General features: G+C 38.0%; 1 gene segment (V, D, J or C); it reads left to right on the top strand.

The window, feature by feature from the left end:
* Window positions 1-427: 427 nt before the first annotated feature.
* LOC122116798 lies at window positions 428-20,613 on the top strand. The segment is given in 2 exon segments: window positions 428-487; window positions 20,168-20,613. Coding segments are annotated over 2 exon segments (501 nt in total).
* Window positions 20,614-22,435: the final 1,822 nt, after the last annotated feature.

Below are 22,435 nucleotides of genomic sequence, written 5' to 3'. Positions count from 1 at the left end.
ATGTTTTCTGCCCTGTCAGTCACATGTTGAGATGTATAGAGAAATTAGAATAGTATTTTGTCTTATGTTCACAGGTATTTTGATATCCTGAGCATGAAACACTCATTCTTCTCCTTAATCCTCTCTTTCATGTTGTTACATAGAATTGAAATTAAGACACTCAGGTAAACCAGGTCCTCACCCTGAAGGCACCAATAGATATCTTCATAGGACAGAGGATTGATCATGACTTGTGATGTGTAGGTAAATCACATTCTCTGTTCTAAACTAAGATACTTGGGCACCATAGACTTGTGATGATTTCCTGAGATGAGCTAGTCTTGCAGCTGTTTCCATCATTTTGCATATGCCAAAATCACAGCCCACTGTCACAATGACTTCATATAGGCTGTTCATACGCTGTTGAGCAGTCAGTCCCATTCAGCACACAGCATGGACATGAGGGCTCCTGCTCAGCTCCTGGGGCTCTTCCTGCTCTGGCTTCCAGGTAAGGAAGGATAACATTTCTCTATCCATTATTGCATGTGCTGACTAGGCTTCAGGGTAGTCCTGTAGTAACATGAATAACTTTGTTTATTTGCTTTTATGTTTCAAATGCAAGATGCCAGATGTGACAGCCAGATGACCTAGTTTCCATCCTCCCTGTCTGCATCTCCAGGAGACACTGTCACCATCTCCTGCAAAGCTAGTCAGAATATTAGAAATTATTTAAACTAGTATCAGCAGAAACCAGGGAAAGCTCCAAAGCCTCTGATCTATTACACTTCAAGTATGGCCTCTGTAGTCCCATCCAGGTTCAGTGGCAGTGGATCTGGGACAGATTATTAACTCACCATCAGCAGTCTTCAACCTGAAGATTTTCCCACTTATTACTGTCAGAAGTATGATAGTAGACCACCCACAGTGATACAACCCATAACATAAACCTCCAAGGGAAGCAGAAGTGAGAGGCTGGGCTGCCCCAGCTGCATTTCTGGTGCCTCTGCCCATTGACAGTGCTTCTCACATGCAGCCTAGCTCTGACAACTATTGCAAGCTTTTCATTAAACTTTCTGCAAAGAGTCCTCTGTATCTCTGTCTCATTTCTCCTCTTCTGTCCCATAAGCACAGACATGACCATGTCTCTTCTCAGATAAGGGCATCCTTTGTGATTCATATAGTAAAACACAATCTAGCCAAAATTCTCCAAGCAGGACTTGTTTTAATATAGGAAATGAGTCTAATCATTAGCTTCTGAACTCCTAGATAAATAGAGAAGTTGGAACTAGGAGTGCGGAAATCTTCTGTGAAGCTCTCCTAGGGTGTTGGGTACATAAACCTGGGATTCTACAGACTGTGGAAAAAGCCAGTGTGAGCTGCTGATGCTCTCACCTGACCCACCAACAACTCTGGGGGATCCTCCAGGTCTCAACTCTGTGAAGATGTCACCTTTTTATGTCAAGAAATGAACAAACCCCTGATGTTGCAACTCTGCAAGAAATCAGAGAAGGAACAGGGATTTTCACTTCAACAACTATGGTATTGATCATAATGATGTTTTGAGATAGCTCACATCCCAGGATCCTCACTATTTCCCACATTCTCAGAAATATTCCCACTAAACGATGTCATTAGAATTCACTTAAATTTGATTCTAAGTTTTGTCTATCAGCTGAAATCATAAAAAATAATAAAATAAAACTTCATTAAGTCTTAGAAGAAAGTATAAAAGCTGACAATCATATGAAGCATCACAAGTTGTTCAAGAACTTACAAAGGAACAAATAATTGAAAGATCTTCCTGAATAAAACAAGTGAGATGTAAAACAAAACAACATATAAAAATAGAAAATAAATTACTTGCTTTAAGATTTGATTTCCTGCTGTGCATAGGTGACTCATACATGCAATCCTATATAATCAGGAGGTTGAGATTTGAAGATCAAGGTTTAAAGCCAGCCTGAGCAGGAAAAGCTATGAGACTCTTATCTACAACTAACTAACAAAAATCCAAAAGTTGAGATGAGGTCAAAGGCACAGAGAGCTAGCTTTGAGCAAAACTGAAGATCAGAGACACCATCCAGAGTATATGTGAAGATAGATAAATAAGGATTTCCGGTAAGATGGTGGAGAAGCTGGAGGCTAAATAAGTTCTTGCATAGAAAGCAGTTTTAGTGTTCCAGTGAACAATCCTAAGACAGAATCACACCAAGTGTGCCATCACAGTACAGAGAGTTAGGCCAGAGAGGGAAAATCCAGGCATGGAGACAGATCTGAGCACTTACCAGCAGCTGCCACGGAGGAGGCGGCAGTGGTGGCGGCGTTGTCCATAGCCACCATACGTGCAACAGAGTCCGGGATGAAGGAGCCAGATGGGGCAGGCCAGCGGATTCTACTTAACACCAGCAAGAAACAACAAGGAGCAGACATCTTCATCCTGCAGTTTGCAGACCAGAGATGACCCAGGAACCAAGATTCAACGTGAGTAGAAGCCAGACTTCCTCATTCCTTCTCAGGGAGCAGAGGAGGGAAGGCCACCCCTCCCCCCATGCACTACAAGAGATCTCCATTTTTGAAGTCCCGGCTGAGCTATTAGCTCCAACTCAAGCCTTGGAAGAAAACTAGAGTCATTTAGCAGGTCACAAGAACCAAACTGACCTTCCAGACTCAGCTCCACCCAGGGAAAAGTCACCCAGCTCTGGCCACCAGCCACAGGAGTGGCTTTTTTCACTGGATTAACAGAGCCAGAGGATGCTCCTCCCTTTAGCAGCCTTGACAATCAATTGAAATTCAGTAAACAGACACCCTGAGAATGTCTCCAGGCTGGGCTCTGTGAGTCTCTCACAATCTAGCCCAGGGAAAAGCTACTGTTTGCTGAAAGGCCTCAACTCTACCCAGAACCTAGCCTCATCACAGCATCTCCAAACTTCAGGAAGCAACCATCTCCCTCTTTGGAGATACTCAAAGAAGATCTCCCTCCCATTGAACTAGCCTGGGAGGAAGATCACAAAATCCTGGGTAAAGCAGAGCATATTTCTACCTGCTCAAACAAACTGACTTAAGAAACCAACCAAGACGAAAGAAAATCAAACACCACAAGCCGACCAGAGACTCCAACAAGAGACTGGTTACAGACACAAGGGAGATACAGGATCTTCCCATCCCTCCTAAAAAAATCAAAGAAATTTTTTTTGTACCTTTTATAAAAAAATATTTTTCTTTCTCTAAAACTTTTTTTAATTTTTAATTTTTACCTTTTTTAATTTTCTAGTAATTTTTTTTCTTTCTTCTTAAAATTTTTATTTTAGAGTATATGTGTGTGTGTATTTTTTTCTTTTTACAATTTTTTTATATATTTTTGTGTTTAGCTCTACTGAACTGCTGATCTTTTTTTTCTTACTTTCTCATTCTATTCACCTTTTCTTCTCTTTCATTCTTCTTTGTGTGACTTAATTGCAGTTCTGTACATCCTCAGATATACCCATAGTCGATTATTAGACCTTATCCTCCAATGTGTACACACTTAATCCAGAAATTTTTACTCAATTCAAAACCTCTGAGACTTAAATTCCTTACTAGCAGTATTACCTCTTTATATCTATATAATATTTTAAGCATTTTTATTTTTTAGTTTTCCACGTATCATTTATATCCCTCCCCTTCACTTATTATATACATGAACTTCTCTGAATATTTCGTTTTCAATTCTGCATAATTTTTAACCATTGCACTTTTTAATTTTTATTTTTGCTTTTCTATTTTTTTCTTGTCTCTTTTTTATGTCTTTCTCTTTCTTCTTTTTCTCTCTCTCTACTTTCAACCTATACAACCAATTTCTTGCTTTGAGATTAGGACTTAGTTAACTCTCCCTGAGCCTTCCAACATCTCTCTATTCCTACTTTTACCCACATCTCTCCCTAAACCTAATAATTTCTGGTTTGCCAAATTCTTCTTTGTGGTTTGTAGCCCATTAATATAGAGTTGTTTGATGTTGAATAGAAATATCTGTTGAGCTGTCAAGGAGAAAAGATTAATCACCTCTAAAGGGAAACCAATTAGAATCACCTCAGATTTCTCAGCAGAGACAATCAAAGCAAGAAGAGCCTGGAATGATGTATGCCATGTCCTAAAGACAAATAACTATCAACCAAAAATACTGTACCCAGGTAACCTCTCCTTCATAACTGAAGGCCAAATAAAAACCTGCTATAGCAAAGAAAAAATGAAACAATATATCTCCACCAAATCAGCCCTACAAAAGATTCTTAAAGATGTCCTATACATAGAAAACCAACAAGACCACAATAAATGACAAGAAACTGTACCCAAATCGAGAATCCAAGAACCATAGCAAGAACCCAGTTTTCACAGCCCCCAAGAAGGTGGATTAAACGGCAGGAATTCCCAAATACCTCTCAGTCCTATCTCTTAGACACTTCTCTGAAGAGGAAAGAAGGATGGCCAATAGACACATGAGGAAATGCTCAACCTCCTTTGCCATAAAAGAAATGCAAATCAAAACAACATTGAGATATCACCTCACTCAAGTTAGAATGGCTAAAATCAAGAACTCTAAAAACAACAGATGCTGGAAGGGATGTGGACAGAAGGGAACCTTACTTCATTGTTGGTGGGAGTGTAAACTTGTTCAACCACTTTGGAAAGTAGTATGGAGGTTCCTCAAAAGACTCCACATAGAGCTCTCCTATGACCCAGCAATCCCACTTTTGGGCATTTACCCAAAAAGTTTACAAACAAGACCACACTAAAGCTACCAGCACGACAATGTTTATTGCAGCACTATTTACTATAGCTAAGATATGGAACCAACCCAGAGCCCCTCAGCAGATGAATGGATCAAGAAAATGTGGTATATATACACAATGGAATTTTATGCCTTCATCAGAAAGAATGACATTGCCCCATTTGTTAGGAAATGGAAAGGCTTGGAAAAAATTATATGAAGTGAAGTAAGCCAGGCACAAAGAAATATAGGTCCCCCTTATTTGCAATATCTAGTATATGTCTGAGTCAAGTAGAAAAGTTCAGATAAGGTGATGTTAGGGAAATGAACCCTAAGATATGTATTCAAATGTTATTTTTTCTTACATGCAATTATTTCTAATGCATTTATAAGATTATTTCTTTGTTGCTTTGTATGTCCCTCCCTCACAGTATAACCCCTGCTTTCACTGTATTTGATTTTGGTATAATTTTTCGAGGGGAAGGGGAAAAACAAATCATTTAAATAGGGATACAGGTGGATCCATTGCAACAATGAGACGTACAAGTCGTATGTTGAAAGCCAACTTTACAACTTTGGTGGGGGGTCGGGGGAGTGGGGAGGATTGGGCAGGGGAGGTGGGGGAGCATGGGAAGGGATGGGAAGGGGAAACAAAGGAGGAAGCTACAATGCTTGATAAGAAATGGACTCATTTAATTGCCCATGTAATTGTAACCCCTCTGTACAGTATTCAAAAAAATATAATAAAATAGATAAATAAGATATAGATATATGTGTATATGTATATAAATATATAGATATATGTATATGTAAACATTTATGTATATATGTATATACATTATATTTATTCATATATATTTCCTTACTGTTATGCAGAAGCATTTTAATTTGATGTGTTTCCCATTGTAATTTCTTGCCCATATGCAACAGGATTCCTGTTTATAATTACTTTCTTGTCTCACATTAATATCTGATCCATTTGGCATTTTATTTTGAAATTGTGAGATCAAGGAAATAGATTGTATATTCAATATGTAGATACATAGTTTCCCCATCCCCAATCTTTTTTTAATTGTGAAAATACCACATAGAGGCGTTACAATTACATGGACAAGATAATAAGTAAGTTTCTTATCAAGCATTGTTGCCTCCTCCTTTTTTCCCCCTTCCTATCCCTTCCCTTCTCCCCCACCTCCACAAACCCTTCCCCTGCTTCCAAAGTTGTAAAAATTTTTCGACATAACAACTTGTACATATTGTTGCAATGGGTCCACCTGAATCCCTATTTAAATGATTTGTTTTTTCCCTTCCCCTCCACAAATTATACCAACATCAAATACAGTGAAAGCAGGGGTTATACAGGGGAGGAGGAGTATTCAACGTAAAAATGAAATCATCTTATAAATATGTTAGAAAAAATCGCATGAAAGAAAATACATTTGAATACTTATTTTGGGATTCATTTCACCTAATATCAACTTACCTGACCCTTTCTGCTTGTCTCAGACACATATGCTAGTTTTTGCAAATAAGGAAAACCATAGGACCTATCTTTCTTTGGGCCTGGCTTATTTCACTTAATTAATTTTTCCAAGTCTTTCTATTTCTTAACAAATAGGGCAATAATATTTCTGGTGGAGGCATATAATTCCATTGTGTATATACACCACATTTTCCTGATCCATTCATCTACTGAGGGGCATCTGGATCGGTTCCATATCTTAGCTATGGTAAATAGTGCTGCAATAAACAGTTGTGCTGGTAGATTTAGTATGGTCTTGTTTGTGATTATTTGGGTAAATGCCCAAAAGTGGAATTGCTGGGTCATATGGGAGCTCTATGTGGAATCTTTTGAGAATCTCCATACTACTTTCCAAAATGGTTGAACAAGTTTACACTCCCACCAACAATGCAGTAGGGTTCCCTTCTGGACACATCCCCTCCAGCATATGTTGTTATCAGAGTTCTTGATTATAGCCATTCTAACTGGGGTGAGGAAGTATCTCAATGTTGTTTTGATTTGTATTTCTTTTATGGCTAGAGAGGTTGACAATTTCTTCATGTGTGTATTGGCCATCCTTCTTTCCTCTTCAGAGAAGTTTCTCTGTAAATCTTTAGCCCACTTATTTATTGGGCAGTTGTTTCTTTGAAGATTTGTTTTGGGGGGATTTAATTTTTTGAGTTGCATGTATATTTTAGATATGAGACCCTTGTCTGTTGTATGGTTAGTGAAGGTCTCCCATTCTGTGGGCTTTCTATTGATCTTGCTAGCTATGTCTGCAACTTCCTGCAATCTCTTTTGTCCAACCTTTCTTTGATTTGTTGTGCTTCTGGGTCTCTATTTAGAAAATTTCGGCCTGTGGCAAGGAGACCTAGGGTTTCTCTTATTCCATCCTGTGATGTTTTCAGAGTGTCTGCTTTGATTCTGAGGTCTTTGATCCATTTGGAGTTGATTCTGATACACAGTGATATATAAGGATCTAGCTTTTGTTTTCTTCTAGTAGTTAAACAATTTTGCCAGCAGCATTTACTGAAGAGGCTGAAGACACATTTTTTTGACACTGGTAAATATCTAATGGCTTCAGCTTTGTGGATTTATTTTGGGTCTTGTCATGTGTTCCATTGTTCTCCAACTACCCAAAGCTTGCTGGGGGTGAACATTGGTTCAACTATTCCAAGTGAAATGACTTTCCAGGTAGCCTTGCATGAGCTGGATGTCTGGAGGAGCTCTTCTCTCAAGGGAAGATTATACTCTTAAGTTCACTCTTTGATGATCTTGCAACCTGTCTATAGGTTTAGAGACAACACCTGAGATGCTCTCAGTGTATCTTTGCAATCACCGAGACAAAAGAATTCACATTAATGGTGCTAATCTCTCAAATTTTTCTCAAATTACCCACTTTATCTCTATCAATCAAAGTATTTGGGCTTGTAGCTATGAGCCACCACATCTAATATTTTCTTAGACTCAATATTATTAAAATGACAAATTGTGAGAAATAATTCTACATAAAGTTGAGTTTGATCTCCATTCCTTCCCTTCTCCTTCACATAAGTGTTTAATAAACTGCCTCTAGGAGTTTTCCAAAAAAGTATTTTCACCTTCAGTTTGACCACAGGAATCAGAAGCTAACTAGTAAATCTTCCCAATGGACTGTTTTGTAAAAGTCTATTAAATATTACTTCCTCTTCCTATTCTGATTTAATTCTATAAGTTTGGTAAGTCAGACAAATGAGTTAATGTGAGTGGTTTAAACAAGAACTGCAGCAAGGGGAATCACAAAATTGGCTTAGAACTATGTAGTTTTGCTTGCTGCATCCCATTGTGTTCATCCTAAGGATGCAATGTCCAAGTTCAAATACAAATCAATGCAATTGTTGCCCTTGTTGCATTCCATAGGAATCAGATGGTCAAGACAGCCTTCAAGGCAAAGAGTTGGTGCTGAAAACAGGTGGACCAGCTGATCGATTTCCTCTCTTAGCACAAGTAGTCAGTGAATGGTTTGACAGCATGAGGCTGGTATGTAAAGTCTGAGCCAGAGCCATCACTCTACCATTGTACATTTTATTGTCACTCAAGACCCCTACTACTTTGCCAAACATCACATATTTGACATCTCATAGGGAACACACCTCCTAGGTAAGCAACAACTTTGTGGCCATTAAATTCTCAGAATTAATGATGATGTTATTCTTTTTTTCATAAACTGCTATAAAAAAATCTGAGAGGAGGAACCATTTGCATTCGCTACTGAATCTGGCCTTAACCAGATGGAATAGGACCAGCTTTGTGAATATTGGTGGAAACATCCAAAGTTAAGACATGAGGACTACATATTGACAGTCATAAAGATTGTTATGTCACAATTCCACCACCAGAGGACAAGCCAACTTCACAATCAACAAAGACCCATACTTGAGATCTTGAAAGACATTGACAACATCACATTTCTGAGCATGCAGCCATGTGTGAGGTTAGATAAAGTACCTGAGATCAAGAATTCCTGTTCGCTCTACCTGGCAGGTGTTTAGAGAGGTGGCTATGATTTATTGGTCAGGTCTAGGCAGGCCTTAGCAGATGCAGTAACTATGTAGGTGGCAGTCAGAAGCAAAGAGAGAACACCTGTAGATATTATCATGGCTTCTGTTGGATAAATACTTCCTGGGCAAGATAACATTGCAGTATATTTCCCTCCTGTTTTAGGGTAATAGCATGAATTCCAAAATTACAAAGATTAATAACCTTGGAGGAGCCAATTAAATATTTTGGCTCTTAGCCAGCAGATTAAGAAAGAAAGACAGAAAGAAAGAAAGGCAGGAAGGCAGGAAGGCAGGAAGGCAGGAAGGCAGGAAGGAAGAAAGAAGGAAGGAAGGAAGGAAGGAAGGAAGGAAGGAAGGAAGGAAGGAAGGAAGGAAGGAAGGAAGACTGAGAATAGGAGTGATGCTGCCTCTTTGTCAATAGGAACCTGAGGCTGGCAAGCTGGCTGCACAGCTGTCATGGTGCAGATGTGCCTGAGACACTACTCACACTGCCATGATTCTTGAGGTGCTTGTTGCTAAATGCTTTCTATTTCATTTGGCCTATTTATAAGCACACTCTACAATGATGCTTCATTTTCCAGGATTCTTTAAATGGAGTAAGATCTCCAGTTCACCCTGATGTGTGAGAACAAATGCTGCCTTCTGGGTTGTGATAAACCATGTTTGGCCAGTCAGCATGAATTTTCAGTAGGGGCAATAAGTAAAGTGTCTTATAAGCGTATGTGGAAGGAGTTGGATGTAGAAAGATTTTGAAATTTTAGTGCTATCCCAGAACCTGTTTTTCAGAATACTCAGCAATGAGCAACATATGCAATAGACTTAAAATTCACACACTTGATCAACAGGTCCTAACGTTTCTGAGGAGAATCGCGCTGGCTGAGAGGAGTCTTAGGATGAGGGACATTTGCTGTCTTTCCTTGAGATTAATGAGAACAGCAGGAAATCACCCAGCCCCACGAGCAGGCAAAACTGAGCTCCTTTCAGCTGGGTTTAATTCCAGTGAATGGTGAACATTTTTCTTCACTGAATCCAAGGCCACCACATGGCAGGGCCTTTGTTACCTCAGGTTCTCAGCTCCATCACTCTGGAGGGTGACTGCTTCTCAGAGCAAGAAAGTCATCCCTGGAGAGAGGCTTCTGATCCAAATCTCTCCAGTTTCTTCCAGAGCCTGAGAGTTGAGGTCAGCCTTCACATCTCCACACTCAGGGAAACCACACGGATATTTAGAAAAATTCCTTCATAATTTTCTTTGGGCCTAACTTGTTCCTACCTCACCTCAGTATGATGTTCCATGGCATCTGCCTTCATTCTACTTATGCACTGTGATAAATCACTAAGACTCTCAGAATTCTTAGATTCTGGGGTGTGCATCATGAAGGTAAAAATGGCTGTTTTCACTGGGCTGGGGTGTCCAAGGAAACAGCACGATATGATATCTGATTGGTCAAATTTCTATATATGTTTTATCCAGACCCAAATTTTTTCTTTAGAGACAGTTTTACTAGATTGAGAAGTGATGAAATCGCTCTCTCTTTCTCTCTGTCTCTCTCTCTGTTTGTCTTCTTTTTCTGTGTCTCTCTCTTCTTCTCATAGAGAGGCAACTGGATATATCTTTTCCACTAATTGGAAAGGATAAAGTCAGAGGCATATATGGTTACATAGCAGTGATTTTTGTCCAGCATCAACACTTACACTTCATCCTGATGAACAGTGAGAGGTAATATCAAATGGCACAAAGGTAGCAAAATATGAGAGGTCTCAGTAAAGGAAAAGTACTGAGGATAGAAGATACTAGTGTTTTAATAGTGGCAAATTTATGAGTCATAATCAAGAAATCAGAGTAAGCATGTATCTGCAAAGTATGCTTCAACTATATCATAATGATCATCATCAAACTACTGTAAAGTAATTTTCAATATACTCATTATGTTTCATATTTTTTTACTTAAAGAACTTAAGTGGCTGGGTACCTGTGCCTCACATTTGTAATCCTAGTTACTCAGTAAGCTGAGATGCAAGGATTGCAATTTGAAACCAGCCCAGGCAGTAAAGTCCATGAGGCTCTTATTCATATGTGTTCATCAGGGAAATTGGTCTATAGTTTTCTTTTTTGTTGAGGTTTTGCCTGGTTTGGGGATGAGATTGGGACAGCTCCCTCTGTTTCTTTTTCTTGGAAGAGTCTGAGTAGTATGGGAATTAGTTCCTCTTTAAAGGTCTTGTAGAATTTCAAAGTCAATCCATCTGGTCCTGGGCTATTCCTTGTTGGAAGATTTCTCATTGCTTCCTCTATCTTATTGTAAGACATTGGTATGTTTAATTGTTTTATTTCTTCTTGGTTCAGTTAGGGCAATTTGTATTTCTCTAAATATTCATCCATTTCTGCTAAGTTTTCTTTCTTTAGTGAGTATAGATTCTTCATATAATTTTTTATAATTGTGTGGTTGTTTGGTTATTTGTTGTAATTTTTCCCAAGGCATCCCTGATCTTACTGATTTGGGTTTCCTCTCATCTTTTTTACTTGATCTTTCCAGAGGTTGATCAATTTTATTGATTTGTTTTAAAACACCAGACTTTTTGTGTATGTTTTTCATTATAGATAAACTGTACAGAGGGTTACAATTACATGAGCAAGGTAATGAGTACATTTCCTTCTGAGCATTTTTGCTTCCTCCTTTCTTTTTCCCCTACCATCCCTTCCCTCACACTTCCACTATTACCCTCCCTCCTCTCACCAAAGTTATATAGTTGGTTTTCAACATAGTGTCTTGTACATCTGATTGTTACAATGTGTTAAACTGTATACCTATTTAAGCATTTTGTTTTTTCTCTTCCCCTCCACAAATTACAGAAGTGTATATACAAGATGCAGGGCCCTGACATCAAATACAGGAAAAACAGGGATTATAATGTAGGACAGTAACAGAAAGAAACAGAAAAATCATCTGGTACATTATAAATATGTTAGAAATAATAGCAAGAAAGAAAAAAAATGTGTGTCCATATCTTGGAGTTAATTTCACTTAACCTCATCTTATATGATCTTATGTACATTGCTTTTGACCTTATCTGCTTTTTCTACACATGTACTAGTTATTTCAAATAAGGGAAACCATGGGACCGATGTTTTTTGGGCTTGGCTTACTTCACTTAATATAATTTTTTCCAAGTGTTTCCTTTTCCTAACAAATTTGTCAATGTCATTATTTATGGTGGAGGCACAGAATCCCCTTTGACCCAGGAATCCCAATTTTGGCCATTTCTCCAAACATTCACAACCAAGGCCATACAAGACTAATAGTACAACTTGGTTTATTGCAGCATTATTTACTATAGCTAGGATATGGAACCAACCCAGATGTCTCTCAGTAAATGAATGAATCAAGAAAATGTGATATATATATATATGTATATATATATAGACATATACACATATATATGTATGTATGTATATATACACATATACAATGGAATTCTTCAGAAATGACAGCGTTTTGCTTCATGAATTTTATTTATAGTTTTCTTAGTCTCTGTCTTGTTAATTTCAGCTCTATTGTTGCTATCTTGCTCCATCTTGTAAATTTAGGTTCACATTTTTCATGCTGTTCTAGTAGTTTTAATTGCAACATGAGATTAATTACTTGGTCTTTCTCTAGTTTTTTTGATGTGTGCACTGAGAGGAATAAATTTTCCCTTCAAGACTGCTTTTGCCAGGTCTCACAGGTTTCTTCATGATGTATATTCATTTTCATTGAATTGTAGGTACTTTTTTTAAAAAATAAGTTTTTATTTTGAGAATACTGTACAAAGTAGGGGTTACAGTTACATGAGCAGGATAATGAGTACATTTCTTGTCAAGCATTGTTGCCTTTTCCTTTGTTTTTCCCCTACCATTACTTTTCTCCCATCGCCACAAATGTACTCCACTCCACCCCCACAAAACCACGCCCCGCCTAAATTGTAATGTTCGTTTTTCGACATAGAGTCAAAAAAAAAAAAATCGTTGTTGCAATGGGTCAACCTGTATACCTGTTTTAAAATTTTGTTTTTTCAATTCCCCTCCCCAAATTATATAAACAATAAATACAGTGAAAACAGGTTATACTTTACCTCCTCACATCCTATCCAAGTTCTTCTCTCAATATTACTTTGTTAAACTTGCATAACTTTTAAGTGTTTCTCCTTTTTAAATTAAAATTTTTGTTTTTCAATTTTTTTCTTGTTTCTATTTTTTTCTTCTCTTTCACCTCTCATTCTGTCCAATCCATTTCCAACTCTTTGAAAATAGGACTTGGTTAATTTCACTAACCTTTTACATTTCCACAACCTTCTCACTCAATTTTTCCCCTCATTTCTCCCTAAACCTAATAATTTCTGGTATGTCAAATTATACTTTGTTGTTCTTAGCCATTAATACATAGTTGATTGATGTTGAATAGACTGTATCTGTTGCACTACATTGTATCTGTAGCCTTTGACTGTGCAATTACAGGACTTGGTTGATGCCTTCCTTAAAATAGAGTTCTAGCACAAAACTGTTGTTACTTTCATACCAAATGGGCAAAACAAACCGGAAAACACAAGATAAATGGCAAGTCCAGGTATCTGGACTCCCACTCATGATAATCAGGTGACTGAACAGATAATGAATAATCCAGAAGAGAGCTCCCAAAAAACTCTACAAGCACTGATGGTAAACATGGTGAATGAAAGTTTGAAAACCTTGCAAAGTACTCAGTGTGAGAGTGATAGGGAGAGAGAGGAGGAAAACCAAAGATTAATACAGGAAACCAATAAGCATGAGGAAGCTATACAAACATTGATACAGGAATTGCATGAGCAGACTGAGATCAGTCAAAGAGATAGAAAGGAATTGCGTGAGCTGGCTGAGAACAAAGAGAACTACAGGAATCGCATGAACGTGAGGAAGATAATCAAAGACATACAGGAATTGAGAGAGCAGGATTAGAATAGACAAAGATCAATAGAGGCATTCATGGAATCCATAAAAAGACAGCTGAAAGAACTCAGGGAGACCACAAAGGGCATGCTGAATGGAGCCCAACAGAAGGAATGGGAGTCCAAGCAAACCATAACCACCCAATAAAAACTGAGAATAAACACTGAACACCAAATTAAGGAAGTAAAAAAGTTCAAACAGATCTAAACCAAAGCACCAACAAAGAATTTGAAGCCATCGAAGCCAACCGATTAGAAGGAAAATTAATAAAAAACAAAGTAGAAAGTCTTGACAGTAGGTTAGACCATGCAGAAGATCGAATCTCAAGGATTGAAGTCAGCCTAGCTATTATAGAGAAGGAACATACATCTATGCAAGACAAGTCAAAGAAATATGATAGATCTATTCAACATTTGGAACAAACCATCAGAAGGCCTAATCTGAGGATAATGGGTGTAGAGGAGCACCTGGAAAGAAACAAAACAGAAAGAAAGGAAGGAAAGGGGGGAAGGATTGGGTGGGGGTGCGGGGAGAGAATGGGAAGGGATGGGGAGGGGAAACAAAGGAGGAAGCTACAATACTTCATAAGAAATGTACTCATTATCTTGCCCATGTAATTGTAACACCTCTGTACAGTATTGTAACAATAAAAAAGAAAGGAAAGGAGCAAGAAAGGAAGAGGGAATAAGGAAAGAGAAAAGTAACAGAATGGACCCTAGGAATATAATTGTCTTTTCATAGATTTTATAAAACCAAGAGTACTTGAGATAATACCGTACAAGTAACTTAGTATTTCTATTTATTGGTAAATATTTTCCATTAAATGTATTATTAATAAATTGTCTTTTTTATAACTTCAATTTCAACAGATGCTTTTAAAATACCTATAAAATTTAAACCACCTGACAAATATAGGGAAGAACTAAAGTTATTTCTTTGTCAATGGAAGGGCTCTGTACTTGAGATATGGTAAAGGATAAAGCAGTGTGGTAATGGAAGTTTACTAAAAATATACACATTCATATAAACTAAAATATTTATGAAAAACTAAAAGAAGCAAAGGTCACTTGTTTATATAAACTTGAAAATTTGCAAGCCTAATAAGGCCAAAAAATTTTGTATAGAGCAATAACTTGTTTATTTTAATTTTTACTTTTTGTTTGTTTTCTTAATCTCAAAATATATTCTCAGCTACTTGCTTTTATTTCTGTTTTTCATCTAGCATTAGCTAAAACAATTCACTAAATTATTGTTAATGACAAATTATCATAGCAGCAAAGAAGAAAATGATTCTTCAAAAAACTCCTACCAACTAAGTACAAGCTTAACAAACAGAAGATTATTTTAAGCAGACAAAACCAAAAAGTTACCTCACCAAAACCAAACAAAAATCATGAACTTAAAAAGCAAAAGCCATCATTGATAATCTCACAGTGCTTCTGGGAAAACAGTCATTTACAATATTCAGGACCACAACAAGAAACTCAGTTTCCCTAAGGAGCTCCAAAATAGAATGACCACTTCCCATTTTCATGCAAACTACAACAGAAATTTCCAAATACACCTACTTTTCTCAGCTTCTCAGAGTCTTAGATACTAGTACCCAAAGCACAGTAACTAAGATATTTTTTGGTCAAGTGTTTCAAAGACATCAGTTTTGTTTCAGGAAAGAGCCTTAAAAGGCTGACAAGTCACAAATGGCACGGAAACAATGGAAGAACAAGGCCAAGTATACAAGCAGCAAACCTTACTAGAAGGACAAATTTTGAATTCATAGGATACAATCCATTCCAATTTCTAGTCCCTCACAAATAGCAAAGGCTGTTGGCCCTGATGAAAAGGAATGGAAAGACTTAGAAAAAATTATATTAAGTGAAGTAAGCCAGGCACAAAGAAACATAGGTCTCAAGATTTCCCATATTTGTATTAACTTATATATGATGGAGACAAGCAGAAAAGGTCAGATGAGTTGATGCTAGGTGAAATGAACCCCAGGATAAATATTCAAATGATTTTTCTTTCTTGTGATTGTTTCTAACATATTTATAAGATGACTACTTTGTTGCTTTGTATGTCCCTCCCGCATGGTTTAACTCCTGCTTTCACTGTATTTCATGTTGGTATACTTTGTGGAGGGGAAGGGAAAAAACAAATCATTCAAATAGGGATACAGGTGGACCCATTGCAACAATGAGATGTACAAGTCGTTATGTCAACAAAGAACTTTACAATGTTGGCCTGCAAGAGGGGTGGCGCAGGGGAGAATGGGTAAGGATGAGAAGGGGAAACAAAGGAGGAGGCAACAATGCTTGATAAGAAATGTACTCATTACATTGCCCATGTAAATATAACTCCTCTGTATGGCATTTTCACAATAGAAAAAGAAAGACAGTGGGAGGGAGAAGTAGGGGAGGTGAGAGAGGGAAGTGATAGTAAGAGAAAAAAAACAAAGGAATGGATAACAATCTTCAAAAAAATGTACTCATTAGCTTACTCATATACAGCATCTTTACAGTAAAATAAAATTTTAAAAAAAGAAAGGAAAAATCCTAACAGAAAACTATGCTTGAAAATAGCAGAGAGGGCCTGGGAAGGTGGCTCAGTGGTAGAGCGCTTGCCTTGCATGCCAGATGCCCTGGGTTCGATTCCTCGGCACCACATAAGCAAAAAGAAAAAAGCCGGAAGTGGCGCTGTGGCTCAAGTGGTAGAGCACTAGCCTTGAGCTGAAGAGCTGAAGTACAGGGCCCAGGCCCAGAGTTCAAGCCCCACAACTGGACCCAATAAATAAATAAATAGAAAATAGCAGAGAGGATCTTTGTTTTCACCTTTTATGCAGATCTGGTGATACATGAGCAAAAATCCTGAGTGTTTCACATCCAAACAATGAGCTTCCCTAATATTCCTATATTATCAACTGAGTTCTGAATTCTGTCTGATGTATTTTTGAATTAAGCGGTATACTACACAATGGTAGATGTATAGATATAGATTTAGATAGATAGATAGACAGACAGACAGACAGACAGATAGATAGATAGATAGATAGATACATAGATAGGGGAAAAAACTGAATTGGCCTCAACATTGGGCCATACCTGCATCAGAAATAGTAAAATTTAAAATCACTACATACCAAATACTTAATCTGTTTTTGTATAGGATAGCTGTATAATGATAAGCACTTAGAATCCCATATAAACAGGTTAAGCCAACACACAAGCCAGGAGTTTTCTCCTAGCATCAGGCTCTCTCCAAACACACAACTCAGTCACACTTTCTGTACACAGTCAGAGTTCCCAAGGGGTTCTAGGGTCTGTCAGCACAATTTAGGATGTTTAGGAAGCAATGTGAAGGGAGGAAGAAACATAGGGAAGGGTAAATGGACAGTAAAGACCATACAACAAGCTAAACACTTCCTGTTGCTGATGATGACTGAATCTCAATGTCCCATGGAAAAGTGCAAATTACCTTCAGGTTATTCTCCATAAGATGAGGGTATGAGGTTTGCATGCAACTCTCCTCGCATCAGCTCTGAGGAAATTCTGAGGGCATTCATTCCTGATATGGTGTTCATTTTAGTGTATATTCAGGGGTCTCCTCTCTTGCTTCAAGATGACAGTGAGACACAAAATGTCTAGTAGAAGCACAAATATATGGAATACCAGATGCCAGCATTGCCTGATAATCCAGGTAAAAATAGTATAGAATTTTACATTTGCCCTGCAACAAGATTCTGGTTGGATTCTTTATAGCCAGATCCCATCAAACACAAGATATACAATCTTACCCCAATAGATACCTATAGTAAAGCTGGGGCCTGGCTCATCTTCTTACTAGTATTCATGGGAACAAATAAATAAACACCAAAAACCTAAACAACAAGGAAAAACCATAGGCATGTATGGTGAATGGAGAATATAAGCAGAGTATATAGAGATGTTTGTTAAAGTGAAAATATCTGGTATAAGTAGTCTGACTTTCTTTGTGATAACAAGAATAATCAAAAATGACAGACATGGCACAATAAAAACAATTCCAAATTAAGGAAAAATTGTAGCCCTTTTATTATGGAACAGCAAAGAAACCTACAGCACTGAAACTGGTGAGCGTGAAAGTGAGTCACATTGGAAGAATTATGCAGTGTGCTGCCTCGCCTCTATTACTACTTCTGATGAGTTATCATTTTACTTAAAAAAGAACAGGACTATTTTAAATGCACAAAATCCTTTGTAAAACACAAACTGGAAACTGGAATTATGTGCAGACTGTGGCAGTGATAGGATGTTGCCTGTTTGCCTAATTGATTGACAACATGCAGAATTTTTATTTTGGGTGCTATTGAGACTGAAAATGAAAACTTGATGTCTGCTACATAATTACTCTGTCACATGAGTCATTCCTCATCTGCTTTTGTTTTTCAGGCAGGGTAGCATGCTATTGGTCTGGCAATGCACTTTCAACTTCTGACATTGTGTTCATCATAATATGGAAGAATGAGTTTGGATTTTTTTTACAAATATTCACTGAACCTTAAAATCAAGGATTATTTTGATTTGGGAAGGGGTACAAGATGTCCCCTTCTTCATTGACCACCACCCAGACACTAACCTGAACTCCTGAGATTATAAATCGACTTAAGTTGAAATCCAGATAGAACTGAGACCGCTGTAACTATCATTTGGTTATGCATTATACAGCCCAATAATGTTTCCAAACACCATTAGGATTTCAAGGCTTTCTCTGGAAAGCCCTTGACAATTTATTTTGCCCTTAAGATGTTATTCAGAGACACATCAGGTTCAGAAACCAGTTCCTACAAAGACCAGAATTAAGGCAAGTAATGCTGAATAGCAGTTGAAAATATATTTAATGGTCACATAGATCAGATAGATCTCAACCCCTCTTAGATCTGACGTTTTTCTCTTCCCAGGGGATCAGAATATAAGCACAGTACCAGTGAGGCAGTGTGGCATTGGTTTTGGTCCTTTGTTCAACTTGACTCCAAATTACAATAAGTTAAAGCCATTAACATTAAATTGATATCGCTCATTTCCCATATTGCAAAATTTAGCAGTCTCATTGAAATCATTACAAATTAGCTTTCATTGTCATCCAGAAGGCGTATCTTCTATCCCAACCACTTTAGGAGTTTCACCGAGATATCTGTGCCTCCCACCCTCACAACTAGATCAATTGAGGAACAAAGTCATATTTAAAATGTGTCACAATGTTTTAAATCTTTAAAACATCTATCTTTTCCTCACCCTTGAAGTTGCCCTGTCCTGACCAGCTGGGTGTAAGAAGTATAGGTGAGCCTCTCCATTCTCTTGATAGTAGCAGAAAATTAGACACATGTAACATGAAAAGGATACATGAGAACTAGGGTGTTTGAAAGTAAGTGTTTGCCCTGAATTTGATGTGGAATGATCAGAGGGTAATGGATATATGAATGTGCTGTAGTTCTTGGATAATATGGAACTGTAAGTCCAAGTAAAAATTGTACCTGGTGACATGGCAAATCAAAAAAACAGAAGATATGTTGAACTTTTCTGGTAGCAATATGCTTTTGCTTCAGCCCTCTAGCCATCTAACCAGAGGACATGCTTACTGAACTCTTGATATAATTTTTTCCTTTGCTTTGAAAATTTTCCTGTGTAGCAAAATTTTCCTTTATGCATTTAAGTCAATATGGAAGAGTTGGATGCAGCCTTTATACCTGCTTTTGGAATGAATCACATTTTACTTTGTGTATATGTGTGTTTTAGAAGAGCCTGAAGCATGATTTGCTTGAAAATTTAACAACTTATATATCTCTTGGTATGTGAATGAGATGTTAAAGTCATAGAGATATTAAACAAGTTAAAAATATCCACAAATTCTATTCTTTCTTTATCTTCACTTCTCTGCATGTTCTAAATATAAAGCACGAAATTGTTGCTTTACTCTTCTCCCTTTCAAGTATCATGACACAAAGATTGAAAAACTCAAGTGAAATGGTCATCATCCTTGAATGCACCAAGAGATCTATTCAAAGGAAAGTAGACTCACCACAGCTTCTGCTGTATGGATGAAAAACACTCTCTGGGCTAAACTAAGATATGTGGGCACAGAGGAAATATAAGGATTTTCTGAGTTGGGCTGGTCCTATAGCTGTTCCCAGCTTTACAAAGCTTTGCTGATTTGCATATGCTCAGAGCACAGCCTACTGCCCCAATGACTTCATAATAGGCTGCTCACACCCTGTGCAGCAGTCAGTCCCAGTCAGCACACAGCATGGAGATGATGACCCCTGCTCAGCTCCTGGGACTCCTCCTGCTCTGGCTCCCAGGTAGGGAAGGACAGCACTCCTCCCATCATTTGTGTTCAGTGCTGCCTGGGTCTTCATGGTAGGTCTCCTATAACATGACTAACTGTGTGGATATTTGTGTTTATGTTTCCAATGCCAGGTTTCAGATGTGATATCCAGATGACCCAGTCTCCATCTTTCCTGTCTGCATCTCCAGGAGACAGAGTCTCCATCACTTGCCAGGCCAGTCAGGGCATTAACCAATATTTAAACTGGTATCAGCAGAAACCAGGGAATGCTCCAAAGCTTCTGATCTATAATGCAAAGAATTTAGCCTCTGGAATTCCATCAAGGTTCAGTGGGAGTCAATCTGGGACAGAGTTCACTCTCACCATCAGCAGCCTGCAGCCTGAGGATTTTGCCACTTATTACTGTCTACAGCATAATAGTTACCCTCCCACAGTGATACAAGCCATAACAAAAACCTCCCAGGGAAGCAGAAGTGAGAGGCTGGGCTGTCCAGCTGCTGATCCTTGGTGCCTCCATCTGCTGATAGAGCTTCTCAGATGTAGCACAGCTATGAACACTTTTGAGGTTTTTCATTGAAATGTGAAGGCTCCTCTGAATCTTTGTCCCTTTTCTCCTCCTCTGTCCCAGATGCACAAACATGGCCATGTCTATTCTCATGTAAAGTCATCCTTTCTGCTTCACACAGTACAGAAGCCAGACAACAATCTCTAGGAAGGAATTGGTTTAGTATAGGAAATGAGTCTATTCATTAGATTATTAACTCCTAGGTAATCAGAGAAGTTGGAAGGAGGAGTGTGGCATTCTCTGGTTCAGTGAGGCTGTCTTAGGGTTTTGAGCACATAATCCTGTGATTCTCCACCCTGTGGAAAACATCAGGGTGAGCAGCTGATTCTCTCACCTGACCCAACTGCCTCTCCAGGGGAATTCTCCAGGCCTCACTTCTGATCACCTGGCAGCCTGCTTATGTGAAGAATTATGCAAGTCTCTCCAGTTCACCGAATCTCATAAAAGGATGACATAATGATGAACTCTTCAGGAAACAAAGGAAGGAAAAGGGAGTTGAGCTTCCACACACAATCTTAATGATCATGATGTATTGAGATAGCTGTCAACAATGGTCAGTTTCCCCCAACTGTCAGAAATAGTCCACCTAAGTGACTATGGAAATACATTTCAGTAGCTCTGTCTCCTTTACTCTAAAACAGATATTTTTCTATAATTTTCTATAATTTCTATAATTTTTCTAGAATTTGGAGGGGACCATCCTGTATAATTTTGTATGTGAGGATATGATAGTAAATATTTCAACATTTAAATCAATCTGATGGGGAAAATGTTAAAATATCTCACCACTTATTATGATACTTATCATTCATTTTTTACATATGTTTCAAACCACTTTGGTATTTTTTCATTATTTCTGTCTTTCTTAGACACTAATAGCTTTTGCATATTGTGAATAGATGTTGCCTTTTATCAGTATTTTAATATACTCATATTATGTTTGTTTCTAATCACGTTAGGATTGTCAATTTTATAGATCAACCTACTGTATTAAAATCAATAGAAGTGGAGCTGATGCTCCACTGGTAGAGTATTAGCTGAGGGACAACACCCAGTCCTGTAGTTCAAGACCCACTTCCAACAACAGCAGTCAAACATACAATCATGAAGCTAGGCACAGTTGGCTCAGGTCTATAATCCAAACTACTCAGGAGGCTGATATTTGAGGATCACTTTTCGAAGCCAGTCCAGGCAGGAAAGTCCAGGAGACTCTTATCTACAATAAACCAGAGTACAGGAAGTGGTAGAGTGCTTGCCTTAAGCTGAAGAACATAGGGACAGTGCCCAGGCCAAGGGTTCAAGCCCCACAACTAACAAAAATAATACAATCATGTAATTTTAAAAGAACTTTCCAATTTAACTTCCTCAAATTATTGTCCTTGAGAGAAGGAGGAGGGAGAAAGTGGGAAGGAGGATTGGGAGTAAGAGGTAGAGGAGAGCAGGATGAAATTTTCCCTTTCCTAAGACAAATTTTGACAATGTGCAGAGGAGAACATAGGCTGAAAAATTTGAGTATGTATGACCAAAGGTCAGAGGAAGATCTTGTAAAGTAAGCTGAAGATTGGAAGACATGTGAAACATTGAAAAAACACGACTGTAACCAACCGTTGCTATAGGTGAAGTGACATGAAGCTCACACAAATATATTGTGAAGCTAGTCAAGTTGGTAATACTGGGGTTTAAAACTCAAGGTCTTTGATCCATTTGGAGTGGATTCTGGTTCAGGGTGATATATAAGGATTTAAATTCAGTTTTCATGTTTCTATACATGTATAACCAATTCTGACAGCACCATTTTTTGAAGAGACTGTCATTCTTCCATCCTTTGTTTTTG

The sequence above is a fragment of the Dipodomys spectabilis genome, unplaced genomic scaffold, assembly GCF_019054845.1.
Source record: "Dipodomys spectabilis isolate Male_0828 unplaced genomic scaffold, ASM1905484v1 ptg000137l, whole genome shotgun sequence".
Classification (NCBI taxonomy): domain Eukaryota; kingdom Metazoa; phylum Chordata; class Mammalia; order Rodentia; family Heteromyidae; genus Dipodomys; species Dipodomys spectabilis.
Note: the sequence above shows the minus strand (reverse complement) of the source record. Positions and strands in the feature narration are given on the sequence as shown.